The following is a 13,621-nucleotide window of genomic DNA, read 5'->3' on the forward strand; positions in this document are numbered from 1 at the left end:
TTATTTGCTTCTAGACCCTTTTCAATACATGCAGTCTTCACATAAACATGGCAAGGTAAATATTTATTTCGCTTTAATAATATTTTCTTGCAATTTATTTTTATGTTTCCATATTCAAAAGGTACAAACGCAGATTAATTAATTGTCCGTATATTTGTCAATAGGCTCTATGTTGTGAACCACATAATTAGGGCGAACGAAGCGAGACCTAGTATATTCCACAACCTTTACATTTTGTGGTACACTATACGGAAAAACTATCACGCCTAATTGATTTGTGCTTTAACAATAAGTAATTTCTATTTATAGATGTGTCATTATCAGTCAGTCAAGGTGTGACGACGCGAGTCCTCACAAAGCTTTTAGCTAGTAATTAGGTACTTCAAACAAAGATCGTTATAAATTAAGTATTTGTAGTATTTTATTGGCTTAAACGCTTCTAGGCCTTTTGGCTAAAATCAAAGTGTTAATATCTGTTATTTTCAGCTTAATAATTGTTTTTTTCAGAAAAGTTGTTTCGATTGCTTATGAAAATGAGGAAAAGCTAAGTGAATTGTACTTGTAAAGTATTAAAGTGTTTGTATTGTATTTTTTTTTATGAAATAAGGGGGCAAACGAGCAAACGGGTCACCGGAATGGAAAGCAACTTCCGTCGCCCATGGACACTCGCAGCATCAGCTGCAGGTGCGTTGCCGGCCTTTTAAGAGGGAATAGGGTAATATAGGTTAGGGAAGGGAAGGGAAGGGAATAGGGGAGGGTAGGGAAGGGGATTGGGCCTCGTTTACACTAATTTGGCGTGTTTGTTTTGATGATCCAACTAGCTTTTGCTTGCGACTTTGTTCACTCGTATCAAAAATACAAATAAAAGTAACAGAATAAAGTAAAAGTTATTTAAACATAATAAACTTGGCCACTTTAATCAGTTATGCGGCTTATACCTAAAAAAATATAACCGCCCGACCCTCACGTTGGGCTATAACGGGCGTTAATATAACTGGCGATTCGTAGCTGTCTCATAGTATGTAGATATATTCGACATAATATATATCATAGACTATAATAGACCAACATATTTCTGTGCAGGTTCTTAATAATATTTATTAATTTGTCTATCATTGGCCAACATGCGAGGCCGCGTAAGTTGGTCACACCAAAGTAAAAAAATATGCCACTACCACAAATTGAATGACAGATCATTTAATTGGTGTAACTAGATCAAATATTTGGGTCAATAAAGCCCATAGTTCTCTCAATATGTCCTTCAGGGAGACAAGTGTCCCACAGCAATAGGGACCCAAAATTGATTTGCTCCAGATTTCAGTCCGAGTATAGAGACAGCTGTAGACCATTTATCTTCGGACGACCTCTAACATTTTGCTGTCTGATCGGTTAATAATTATTCCTAAAATGTACCAAAATGGTAATGGATTTTATGACTTCAGACAACATATTTTAATTGTTAAAACATTTAGGGCCTGTTTCACCACTTTCTGATAATGCTATACACCAATTAACTTGACAGATCAAGTATGGAGAATCTGTCAAAAAAGTTGTGAATAGTCTATTAGGCACTTTATCAGAAAGTGTTGAAACAGGCCCTTAGTATCAAAAATATATTTTTTACCACAACTAGAACTAAAGAGTATATGCAATTATGAATTTCGTGATTTTTTTAAAAATATCTACTATAAATTTTAAACTATGCAGCAAAATATTTTTAATTAAACGAGAAAACCTTTAATATATAAAACACAGACACAATATCAGCTTGGAAAAGTTAATTCCGTAGTGGTGATTGGAGCATAAAATTTATTTTGCTCGTCTGCCCTATCAACGTAAATGTTTAATGTTATAGAGATGAGGTACGGTCGGTGTCTTAAATAAATAGCCCCCTCGCCGTAGTAAAACGAAAAAAAGGGTGTATTTATTTGCTAGCAGGGACTGTACGAAATATACAGCTGTCTCGACAGTAAATACAACTCGAGCTAGGTAACTGTGGTCGGTGTTAAATGGTGTATAAAAACTTTTTGCTCAAATCTAATAAAAAGTTTTTGATTTCTATAGAGGTCAACGTCCATGTGATGTCTTTACTAATTGTGATCTTTGTGTAAAGTAAAACTAGCCGTGTGTGCTTCGGAATGATCTTTGAGAATGATAAACTAGTAGAGACCATAATATTATGCATAAGAAACCTACACCAAATAAATTTCATGGAAATCCGTTTGGCAGTTTGGGGAAAAAAGTTAGCAATCGACATATTATAATAACTAGTTTTATGAAAAAAAAACATACTTAAATATTTTAGCGTTTAACTTGCTCTTATTTCAAAACATAATTTACGCTTCTAGAAAAGACCAATTCCTATCATCGTAGCCGGAATCTTGACGTAAACATAAATAACATTAGCAGATGTAATCCAGGATTATTATTTGTTGTGTCACAATAGAAGTACGTATCATAACGACAGGACAATAAATAATATATTTGTATCCTGTTGCGAAGAAGGCTCTCGTAGCGAAGTGGCGAATTTAGTGAAACAACATGAGTAATTATATAATTAGTATTCATGAATATCTTAAGACATTCGTGGGTGAAAAATTACCTTTTATGTCTGATACTATACTCTCTTTGTACTTTGCCTTTTCATAATTCAACAGAAATAATATTAAAACCGACCAAGTGCGTGTCGTGTACCGCTAGTTTTTAGGGTTCCGTTGTCAACAAGGAACCCTTATAGTTTCGGTATTTCCGTCCGTCAGCCTGTCCGCGGTTTTGCTCAGAGACTATAGGACCTACAAAGCTGAAATTCGGCATGAATGCACATCTTAGTGATGCCGACAGAATGGTATGTAAAATAAATAAAAAAAATACGGTACGGTACGGTACACATCAATGCGAGGATGATTTTTTTTCGCGTCTACCCCACTCGGTGGGCTGTCGTTGGATAGGGTTTTTAAAAATATTACGAGTATTTAAAGATCATTTTCCGATTTAGGGATCCATTTGTGAAATATGAAGTTTTAAAGCGGAAGTGTCCCCAGTGTCTCCCAAAAACTAGCGGCACTACGGACCCCTATATTGCGCATGGCACGACACGCACATGGCTGGTTTTGAAATTTTTTGTATAGGCAATGAATACATACACATTTATAACGGTCTGTTTTATGTCACTTTACAAAATCATCTCAGTTACGAGTACGTTCAAAGAAATTTAAACTTTATTTGTACTTCTACGAATACATTTTTTTAGTTGATCGACTATTACTCAATAACTTATTATGTATTCTTAGCCGTGATAGTTTTCCTTTTAAATTCAGCATATTTCCTACTCCCGTGAATTTATTACATTTCCAGAAGTAACCGTTTAGCTGGTAGAAGGGGAGGACACTGGACTCTAACGATTTTTTCCACTTTAAAACTGCATATTTGACAAATGGATCCCTAAATCGGAAAATGATGATCTTTGAATACTCATAATACTTTTAAAAAACCTATCCAACGACACCCCACACGGTGGGGTGGACGCAAAAAAAACCACCCCCGCATTGATGTGTAGGGGAAGTATCGTAATTTTTTTTTAAAGATTTTACTCGTATATACCATTTTGTTGGCATCATTATGATGTGCAAAGTGCATTCATGCCAAATTACGGCTTTGTAGGCCCTTTAGTCTCTGAGCAAAACTGTGGACAGACAGACGGACGGACAGACCGAAACTTGAAGGGTTTCTTGTTGGCTACGGAAGCCTAAAAATCGTCTAATTTTACATTTCAGTGAATAAATAGTTATAACACGTGTAAACATTTTAATTGCTCGTATTTATGATCCCACAGACAAATTGATTCATAGATGGTGCACCTACGTAATTTAGTAGGGTTAGGACTGGCTCAGCTGTCAGATCACGTCATCATAATATTGACCTAACCCGACCAAATCTGAAACAATTCCTCTGATATATATTGTACAATTTTATGACACATAATATTATTACGCTAGTTTTTTCCAATACTTCGTTGAAAGTTTTTGATGAACAGCGGGGCTAAAATGGTCGCTTTGGAGGATCTTATTATTATGAATCATAATATGAATATTTTTTTTTAAATCGCAAAATGGTCACTCTGCTTGCAATTCATAATATGTCGAGTAATTCGCACAATTCGTACTAATTTGATATTCGTCACTTTGACAGTTTTGGACCCGTAGATACAGAGATACTGTCAACCAATAATGTTTTATTAAAGATGGCGTATGCTCATACAAAGCGGTCCTCACGACATATAAATACCTACCTATGGTATATCTATAAATTACAACAATGAATGCGACAGATATTACGTTACGAATGATATAGAAAAGGATTGTTATATACTTTGAGTTGCACATCGGCACGCATGCGCGATTATTCTGTCACACGATTATCTGTCCTTATCACGCTGCAGTTGTCGTTCGTATTTTTTATCCTTTTTTAGTTTAATTTTTTGCATTAAATAATTTGTCGATAATTTTGGAAAATATCCAAATAAAAATTAATTACTAGATGTTTTCATGTACTTACGTACGTACGTACTTGTGGTACGTAACTTTTTCATCCTTTTTTACCTTATAACTATAATTTTTGCATTTCCTAAAAACGCAGCTTGGCATTTTAAGTCAAAAACGTGACACAATGATATTCTAACGTGACACCTCGTCGCTCACTCGCTGCCAACATGCAACTAATTCAAAAGAAGGGACTTAGCTTCATTTGGCCGTATCAGACTGTACGCGCTAGTGCGATATCTACCTTTTTTATAATAGAATATCATAGCTGTCAAGCGAGAAAAAATTAAATTTTCCGGGTTCAGAGTTTCTTTATCGAAATCAGTTCGGCGGTTTGAGCACAAAGAATAGGTCACACTTCCACATATTCGATAATATTAGTATGGTTTTGAAAGCACATATTTTATCAGTAAATGACTAATAATGGAGTCGAGTCGAGAGACGAGCCGTGCCGGGGCTCAGCGTGCCGGGGCTCATCGCAAAAATCCGCCTCCATACAATTTGTATGGAAGCGGAAATCCGCTGCACCCCGACACAGTGTGCGATACGCGCATCCGCTTCCATACAAATTGTATGGAGTCGGATTTTTGCGATGAGCCCCGGCACGCTGAGCCCCGGCACGGCACGTCTCAGTGTGCTCACACCTTTACTGTACATTCACAAGTCATTTCATAGGACGGATGGTCCGACCCAATCGTTAGAATCGGGTGCGGATCGGCTTGCTAACTCGAAAACGCACTCACAGAAATTGAGCTTAAAAGTTATGGACTTTTCAACTCCTTTCACTCCAAAGTAATAATCTTAAAATATTATTCGACTGAAATGTCGGCGCATCTACATCGGCCGAATGTACCCGAGCGGACCTCTTCGGGCGTCGTTGGCTGCGCGTGCGCATCGCGGATCGCCGCCACCGCGGCCCGCGCGTTCCCGCCGCTCGCCACTTCACCTTCAAACCTTGTACGCGTCGCACACGGGCATTCTTTTGTACCTTTAATTACGAATATAATAATTGTTATACAGTCCATTGCGTTTCTATCAAGTCAACCTCATCAGAGCCTTATCAAACTGGTCCTCTCGCGGAAAAGTACTTGCCCCGTCGTAATTTTTTTCGTCTTCGAAAACCAACGTCACGGCCGCCGTTTGGAATTTGAACGTGGCCAGGAAGACAAAGAACAAAGGAGTCGTCCCCGTGGCAGCGTGTTCGCAACATTGGAAGGAGCTGAAGTCATTTTCTGGGAGTATATTTGCATATTTGAGTGAGTCATATCCAATTATTATCCATTTCCTTTCCCTAATTTTAAAACAGAGGTGATTTAAAATACTTTTTTCGTTAATTTTCTTTTCAAATTCACCAATCTCGCATAAAACTATTCTTATTAGAATTGGTACTAAAAACAAGCTTGCATTAATGAACTTGAACTTGAAATAGTAAACAACTGCGTCGTTATCTTATCTGATCAGAGTTAACGATTTATTGCACAGCTGCATTCAATAACTTGTTTTTACGTTTACAATTATTCATTTGTAATAACTAACTATTGTATAATTTGCTATTTGCGATTATTATTGGTGGATAATTTTGATATTTGTAATTTTGTGAGCGCACGTCGTCATTTTTGCGAGTCATTGGCACTACAAAATGGCGGACATGAAAATTTTAATAAAGAAGCGTAGTTCTATTAAATCTAAGGTTACTATTTTTAGCAACTATTTAAATTTAATTAAAAGTAGTGACCATTTATCTGAGTTGCAACGATTAGACCTGCAGGAACGTTTTAATAAATTCGAAACCTTACATGCGGACTTCGATGAATTTCAGACGAACATCGAGATGCTTTCCGAAGAAGCTGACAGTGCCGCATCCTTAGTGGAACGTGAGGACTTCGACCGCCAGTTCTTCAGCCTGGTGGCACTCACGCGCAGCCTGCTCGGTTCTTCGGTGTCCAATGGTTCGGAGGCGGGCTTCAGAGATGCTGACTCAGGTGCACATGTTTCCAATTCCTTTGTTCGTTTGCCAAAAATTGATTTGCCTCATTTCGACGGAAATTACCAGTACTGGCTCGAGTTTAGAGACACTTTCGTGTCTTTAATCCATGAAAACGATTGCATTAATGACATAAACAAGTTTCACTACCTACGCGCCTCTCTTCAAGGTAATGCCGCTTTACTAATTAAAAATATCGATTTTAAAAAGGACAATTACAAAATAGCTTGGGACTTGTTGTGTGAGCGGTACAATAACAATCGTTTACTTGTGAACAACCATTTGCAGGCTTTATTTGATGTCGAACCTATCAGAGGAGAATCTAGTGCCAGCATTAGGAATGTCGTAGATGTCACAAACAAAAATATACGTGCTCTCACAAATTTAAAACAGCCAACGAAATATTGGGAAGCAATAGTTATTTTTATTTTAGTTAAAAAATTAGATTTAACAACCAGCCGTGACTGGGAGGAGTATAGAAACAATAGTATTTCAGGTGATCCAACTTTAACTCAATTTTGTTCATTTTTAAATAGAAAAGCTGACTGGTTAGAATCTGTTGAGAGTAACAATACTTTAAATTCATCTAATAATAAAATAATTGTAGCTTTAAATAATAGTCACCTGTCAAATAATTCTAATACTTCTAAATTAAATAAATCTAATAGTAATATTAAAAAACAAAATAAAATTAATAATAAATGTCCTCTCTGCTCCCAGGTACATACTTTGTACAAATGCGAATCTTTTCGAGCTTTAGCTATTGAAAATCGCATACAAAAAGCTAAAGACTTTGATATTTGCCTTAACTGCTTAAGGCCAGGACACTCTTCTAAGCAGTGCAAATTTTCTCATTGCCGATATTACAAATTGAAGCACAATACACTCTTGCATATAGAATCTAGCGATAAACCACTTTGCAATCCATTGCCTACTGCCAATCATTCTATATCGCCTTCTTCATCGCAATCTCCTAATGTTGTGCTTTCCGCTAATTCCATGCAGCTTGCTACATCTTCGCTTGTTTACCTGTCCACAGCTTTGGTGAACGTGACCAGTGCGACGGGTAAGAAGTACACAGCACGGCTACTGCTGGACAACGGTAGTACGGCGAATTTTGTTACGCAGAGCTTCGTCGAGAAGCTGGGTTTGTCTCTGCGCGGTACGAGCACCAAGGTAACGGGTATTAGCAATCATATATCCACTAGTACACAGTCTTGTCACCTCACAATAGAGTCATTATGCTGTTCGTTTACTGTGGAGATCGAGTGCCATGTTTTGCCTGAAATCACTAAGGTCCTACCGTCATCATTTGTGCCCATCACTCACGTCCCTATTCCTTCAGGACTTGCATTAGCGGACCCGAACTTCAACGTTCCGTCGGTCGTAGACATCCTGGTAGGGGCTGAGGTATTCTGGAATGTAATAGGTAGCAGTAAAATAGGCTTAGGGAAAAATTTACCTACATTGTACGAAACTAAACTCGGATGGCTTGTATCCGGAAGTATTTCGCATAAGTCTAATAATTTTCCCACTATTTCTTCTCATTTTTGCCATCATTCCAGTGTCACTCCCGACTTAACAAAATTTTGGGAGCTTGACAGCATAGCACCAAAATATTCTCACTCTCTTGAAGAGAGAATGTGTGAACAACATTTTGCACAAACCACCTATCGTGATACTGACGGTGGTTTCGTGGTAAAATTGCCTTTGAAAGGGGATCCAAGCTCTCTAGGACAGTCATATTTAACTGCTAGGAACAGATTTTTATCCCTAGAGAGAAGATTTAAGCGAGACCCTGAATTTCAAATTGAATATTATAATTTTATGAGGGAATACGAGCGTTTAGGTCATATGACATTAAATACAACTAATTCGCCACCTGATATTGCTAACTATTACATTCCACATCATGGAGTAATACGTGATTCTAGCACCACTACCAAACTACGCGTTGTCTTCGACGCATCAGCCCCTACTAGTACGGGAGTGTCACTTAACGATATTCAGATGGTCGGTCCGGTAGTGCAAGACGATCTGTTAGGTATACTAATACGTTTTCGTCAATATAGGTATGTGGTTTCAGGCGACGTAGCGAAAATGTACCGTTCTATATATTTATGTCCAGACCAACGATTCCTTCAGAATATTGTTTTTCGGTTCGATCCCACAGAATCCCTTAAAACCTACACTTTAAATACAGTTACCTACGGTACTGCGTCTGCTCCCTATCTTGCTACCAAATGCTTAGTGAGTCTGGCTGATAACATTGAGGACGGTCGTGTGCAATTTGCTATACGACGTTCTTTTTATGTAGATGACTATCTTAATGGGGGGAGCACCATACCAGAAACTGTTGAGGTTACAAACAGGGTTAAGTCTACGCTTGCTTCCGCTAATTTTAATTTACGAAAGTGGCGATCGAATTCCTTAGAAATTTTAAATCAAATAACTTGTAATGAATCGGAAACTACCGATGATAATTTGTTTTTCTCAGATCAAAATCTAAATGATAATCAGTCTAAAACTTTAGGTCTGAACTGGGTTTGTAGCACCGATGTTTTAACATTTTCCATTAACATTATACCTACACAAGAGGTTACGAAACGGCACATCCTTTCTGTTATCGGCCAGATTTTCGACCCTCTGGGCCTCATTGGTCCGTGCGTTGTCGAAGCAAAAATTTTAATGCAGAGACTCTGGCTAGACAGGTACGACTGGGACGACGCTGTATCGGATGAGGTACGTAACGCTTGGCTAACCTTTGAAAATAGTATCACAGCTCTAAACGAATTAAAAATTCCCCGTTGGGTACTGCATGAAAGCTCTACCATACACGAAGTTCATATTTTTACTGACGCTTCCGAGAAGGCATATGGTGCTTGCGTATATATTCGATCCTCCAATAATGCAGGAGTTACTAGTGTACAGCTCCTTCTCTCCAAAAATCGTGTAGCGCCTATTAAGCCTACGACCATCCCGAGACTTGAACTTTGTGGAGCTCTATTGGGGGCAAGACTGTGTACTAAAGTCCAAGAATCGCTCACCATACCCATTCATAAATACAGATTCTGGTGTGACTCTACCATTGTGTTAAGTTGGCTCTCTACTCCATCTAATCTGTTAAAACCTTTTGTTAAAAATAGAGTCAACGAAATACAAGAGAGCACACATGGTCATACCTGGAGCTACGTACCGTCAAAGGACAACCCGGCAGATCTTGTTTCACGTGGTTTGAATGCAACCTCTCTTAAAGATACCAATTGGTTTTCTGGACCTTCGTTTCTCTCGCTTGACGAAAGTTTATGGCCTAAAATGCCAAACTCAGAGAAACATGATCTACCGGATGTAGAGATTCATTTAGATAATCATCTTAGTAACCTTTCATATCATATTCATCATTCAGGCACATCCATTCATTCATCAATCATTCATGATTTATTATTAAAATATTCTAATCTAGATAAAATTCAAAGAATATTTACATATGTACAAAGGTTTATTAACAACCTAAAAAATAAAACTAAATTGTGTGGCAATCTTTCTGTTACAGAGTTAGAAAATTCATTGAAAACAATTATACATTTCTCACAGCTCGACATGTTTCCTGAGGAGTATAAACTTCTAAAGGATAGTCAAAAATTGCCACGCAAAAGTAGATTGCTTCCGTTGACACCCTTCTTAGATGAGGATGACCTCATCCGCGTGGGCGGAAGGCTTTGTAATTCTTTTTACGATTTTAATGTTAGGCATCCTATTATTTTATGTAGTAAGCACATTCTTACTAAGCTTATTTTTCATATGCAACATTTAAAGCTTGCACATGCTGGTCCACAACTGTTACTGTCACACATTCGACAGTCATATTGGCCGCTAGGTGGTAGAAACTTGTCGCGATCTACAGTAAATAAATGTCTTAAATGTTATAGACATAAAGCTCAAAATGTACAGCCTATTATGGGTCAATTGCCTTCGTTACGAACTAATTTAGAATACCCTTTTTTAAATAGTTATGTTGACTTCGCTGGTCCAGTATTGGTTGCCGATCGAAAGGGTCGTGGCTGCAAGCTTACAAAAAGTTACATGTGCATCTTTGTCTGTGCAGCTGTAAAGGCGGTTCATCTGGAGCTCGTTTCCGACCTCACTACTGAGGCGTATATGGCAGCCTTAAATCGGTTCGTGGCGCGTCGAGGCAAGCCCCAAAGCATCACGTCCGATAACGGGACTAACTTCGTAGGCGCGTGTAACGAGATTTATAAATTTATAAATTCCTCAAATGTTGCATCTGAAATGGCGCAGGAGGGAATAGAGTTTATTTTTACACCTGCATACAGCCCACATTTTAATTCACTTGCTGAGGCTGCTGTGAAGTCTACAAAAAAACACTTAAAAAGACTTCTTAACCAAACTCATTTCACCTTTGAAGAACTGGCTACATGTCTCACTCATATTGAGGCTGTATTGAACTCACGCCCTCTTACACCTCTTTCCTCAGACCCTAAGGATTTTTGTGTATTAACACCTGCCCACTTCCTAATTGGTAGACCACTCTTATGTGTGCCTTGCTCCCAGGTGACTGACGCCAACATCTCTCGATTGGACCGCTGGAAGAGAGTCCAGCACATCAGAACACATTTCTGGGGCCGATTTCACAATGAGTATACTTCTCTGCTGCAGGTGAAAACAAAATGGTTTGCTTCCAGAGGGGAATTGAAACCAGGGTCCTTGGTCCTCATCAAAGACAAGATGGCGCCACCTCTGCTCTGGTCCCTGGGCCGGGTCATCAAGACCTACCCGGGCGTTGACGGTGTCACGAGGGTCGCAGAGTTGAAGACCAGGAAGGGCACTATCCGTCGCGCCTTCAACTCTATCTGTCCGCTCCCAATAGATTGAAGACCTGGACGCTTCAACCCGGGGAGGATGTCGGCGCATCTACATCGGCCGAATGTACCCGAGCGGACCTCTTCGGGCGTCGTTGGCTGCGCGTGCGCATCGCGGATCGCCGCCACCGCGGCCCGCGCGTTCCCGCCGCTCGCCACTTCACCTTCAAACCTTGTACGCGTCGCACACGGGCATTCTTTTGTACCTTTAATTACGAATATAATAATTGTTATACAGTCCATTGCGTTTCTATCAAGTCAACCTCATCAGAGCCTTATCAGAAAAGTATATTGAAAAATAACTCTCGCAACTCAGTGTTTATACCGTAAAAATTTATGAGATCCATGCAATACCAAGTCGGTTAATTTATTTAGTCCCTACCTAGGGGACCTTCTGTCTCAAGTTATTACGTAAGTTATTATTATCATATCAATATTAAAAATACTTTACGTTTTAAATAAATAGATCAGCTTGGACATCGCATGATTAGATTGTTTAGTATAACACTATACAGTATCACACAGCTATAATACGGGCCTGCATCAATCGTATGGAGCGCAATAAACTAATACAATCTGATAATAATTATAATATTAATTATGTATAAATTATTGTAAGATATATTGTGTTTTCATGTGATGTCCAAGTCGATCTATTTATTTAAAACGTAAAAGATTTTTAATATTGATATGATAATAATAACTTACGTAATAACTTAAGACAGAAGGTCCCCTAGGTAGGGACTAAATAAATTAACCGACTTGGTATTGCATGGATCTCATAAATTTTTACGGTATAAAAACTGAAATATTCATATTTTACGCGATTTTTGAATTCCACGCGAGCGAAGCCGCGGGCAAAAGCTAGTGCTTCATATATATAGATACCTATCTACAACTATTACTCCTTCGAAAGACGTACGGATATATCGATGGTACCGGTACAATGATTCATAAATTGCAATTAATGTAACTTTGTAATCTTATACATGTACTATAATTATGAGATTACAAAGTTATTCACGAAGTTAGAAAAAGAAGAAGAAAACTGGACAGTAATTATGAAATGTTTCCCTTAATTAAGACACTTAACACTAGCTAGATATCTCTCTACCGACGATAAGGATACGTTTCCACTCTTCGGAGCAGAGCGGAGCGGAGAGGAGCGGCGAAAAGTGCTCAGTATTTCCACTGAAGCGGAGCGGAGCGGAGACGAGCGGAGCGGAGTCGAGCGGAGCGGAGTTATGTCTATTGTGACGTAACGATGTCGCGGTCGCCAGTGACCGCCTGAGCGCGAGTACGCACCGCACCGCTCCGCTGTCCTCCGCTCTGCACCCCGTTGTCCTCCGCACCCCTTCGCCTCGCTCAGCTGCGTCCACTGCTCTTGCTGTTTCCACTGAAGCGGAGCGGAGATTTCGAGCATGGTGATTGGTCAATTCGGGCACCGCTAAGCTCCGCTCCGCTTCAGTGGAAACGCAGCCTAAACCGGAGATATGATGGTACGGGTACAACGATACATAAAACGCAAATGTAACTTTGTAATCATATACATTTATATGGGATTACAAAGTTATTTACAAAGTTAGTGTATCTAGAAAACTGGACAGAAATTTCGAAACATTTGAATTTTTCCTTGATTTAGACACTAAACACTAACTATATTCTAAATTTGAAGATTCTATGTCTGCTAGAAGTGCCTTAGACTTTTGGTGATCGGTCAGTCAGTCAGTCAGTCAGTGACAAAATTAAGAAACTTTAACAAGTTACAGTTCTTAAACTACTGGTTTAAATTGAATGAAATTTTAAATATACCGTGTTTATACAATGCTTGCTTAAAATTCAGGCTTGTTGGTTTATCCACAATGAAGTTATAGGGGGTCAAAAAGAGCCTGAATTGGTTCGAAAAAAGGATGGTACGGCCGTGCCGCTTTTTTGCTAGACTGCCGTGCCCACAGATTTTAGATAAAAAATTTAACTCTTTATATAATATTATTATGATATTGGATGTACTGTAACTTCGCTGTGGAAATTCATGTTTCACAGTTATAATAAATGTTGTAGGTATGTATAAGAATGATTTTATCGAAACCGACTCGAATGACACACATTAATAATTACTAGCTAATTGAATTCGATAAAACACGAATAAAATGTCATTTTCTAAAAATGATTCTTAGCTAGATCGATTTATCGGCCCCGAAACCCCCTATATACTTGTA

The 13,621-nt window shown here is 38.6% G+C and overlaps 1 protein-coding gene across 5 annotated transcripts; it reads left to right on the top strand.

Moving 5' to 3' along the window:
* Window positions 1-6,009: 6,009 nt before the first annotated feature.
* On the top strand, window positions 6,010-11,598 carry LOC121725929. Of its 5 annotated transcripts, XM_042113120.1 has the most exons (3): window positions 6,010-7,698; window positions 10,076-10,243; window positions 10,628-11,598. In XM_042113120.1, the coding sequence occupies exons 2-3, from the start codon at window positions 10,123-10,125 to the stop codon at window positions 11,413-11,415; spliced, it is 909 nt and encodes a 302-aa protein (XP_041969054.1). In that variant the 5' UTR covers window positions 6,010-7,698; window positions 10,076-10,122; the 3' UTR covers window positions 11,416-11,598. The 5 variants fall into 5 exon arrangements, with proteins under 5 accessions (XP_041969054.1, XP_041969052.1, XP_041969050.1 ...); XM_042113118.1 differs by having other exon boundaries at window positions 10,076-11,598; XM_042113116.1 differs by lacking the exon at window positions 10,076-10,243 and having other exon boundaries at window positions 11,095-11,598.
* Window positions 11,599-13,621: the final 2,023 nt, after the last annotated feature.

Source organism: Aricia agestis, chromosome 4 (assembly GCF_905147365.1).
Source record: "Aricia agestis chromosome 4, ilAriAges1.1, whole genome shotgun sequence".
NCBI lineage: Eukaryota > Metazoa > Arthropoda > Insecta > Lepidoptera > Lycaenidae > Aricia > Aricia agestis.

Bases quoted from the DNA above. Each gene is read 5' to 3' on its own strand.
- LOC121725929 (XM_042113116.1), top strand. From the start codon at position 6,178: ATGGCGGACATGAAAATTTTAATAAAGAAGCGTAGTTCTATTAAATCT. The intron at 7,699-11,094 runs GTAACGGGTATT...CCTTGCTCCCAG, and splicing joins TGCGCGGTACGAGCACCAAG to GTGACTGACGCCAACATCTC.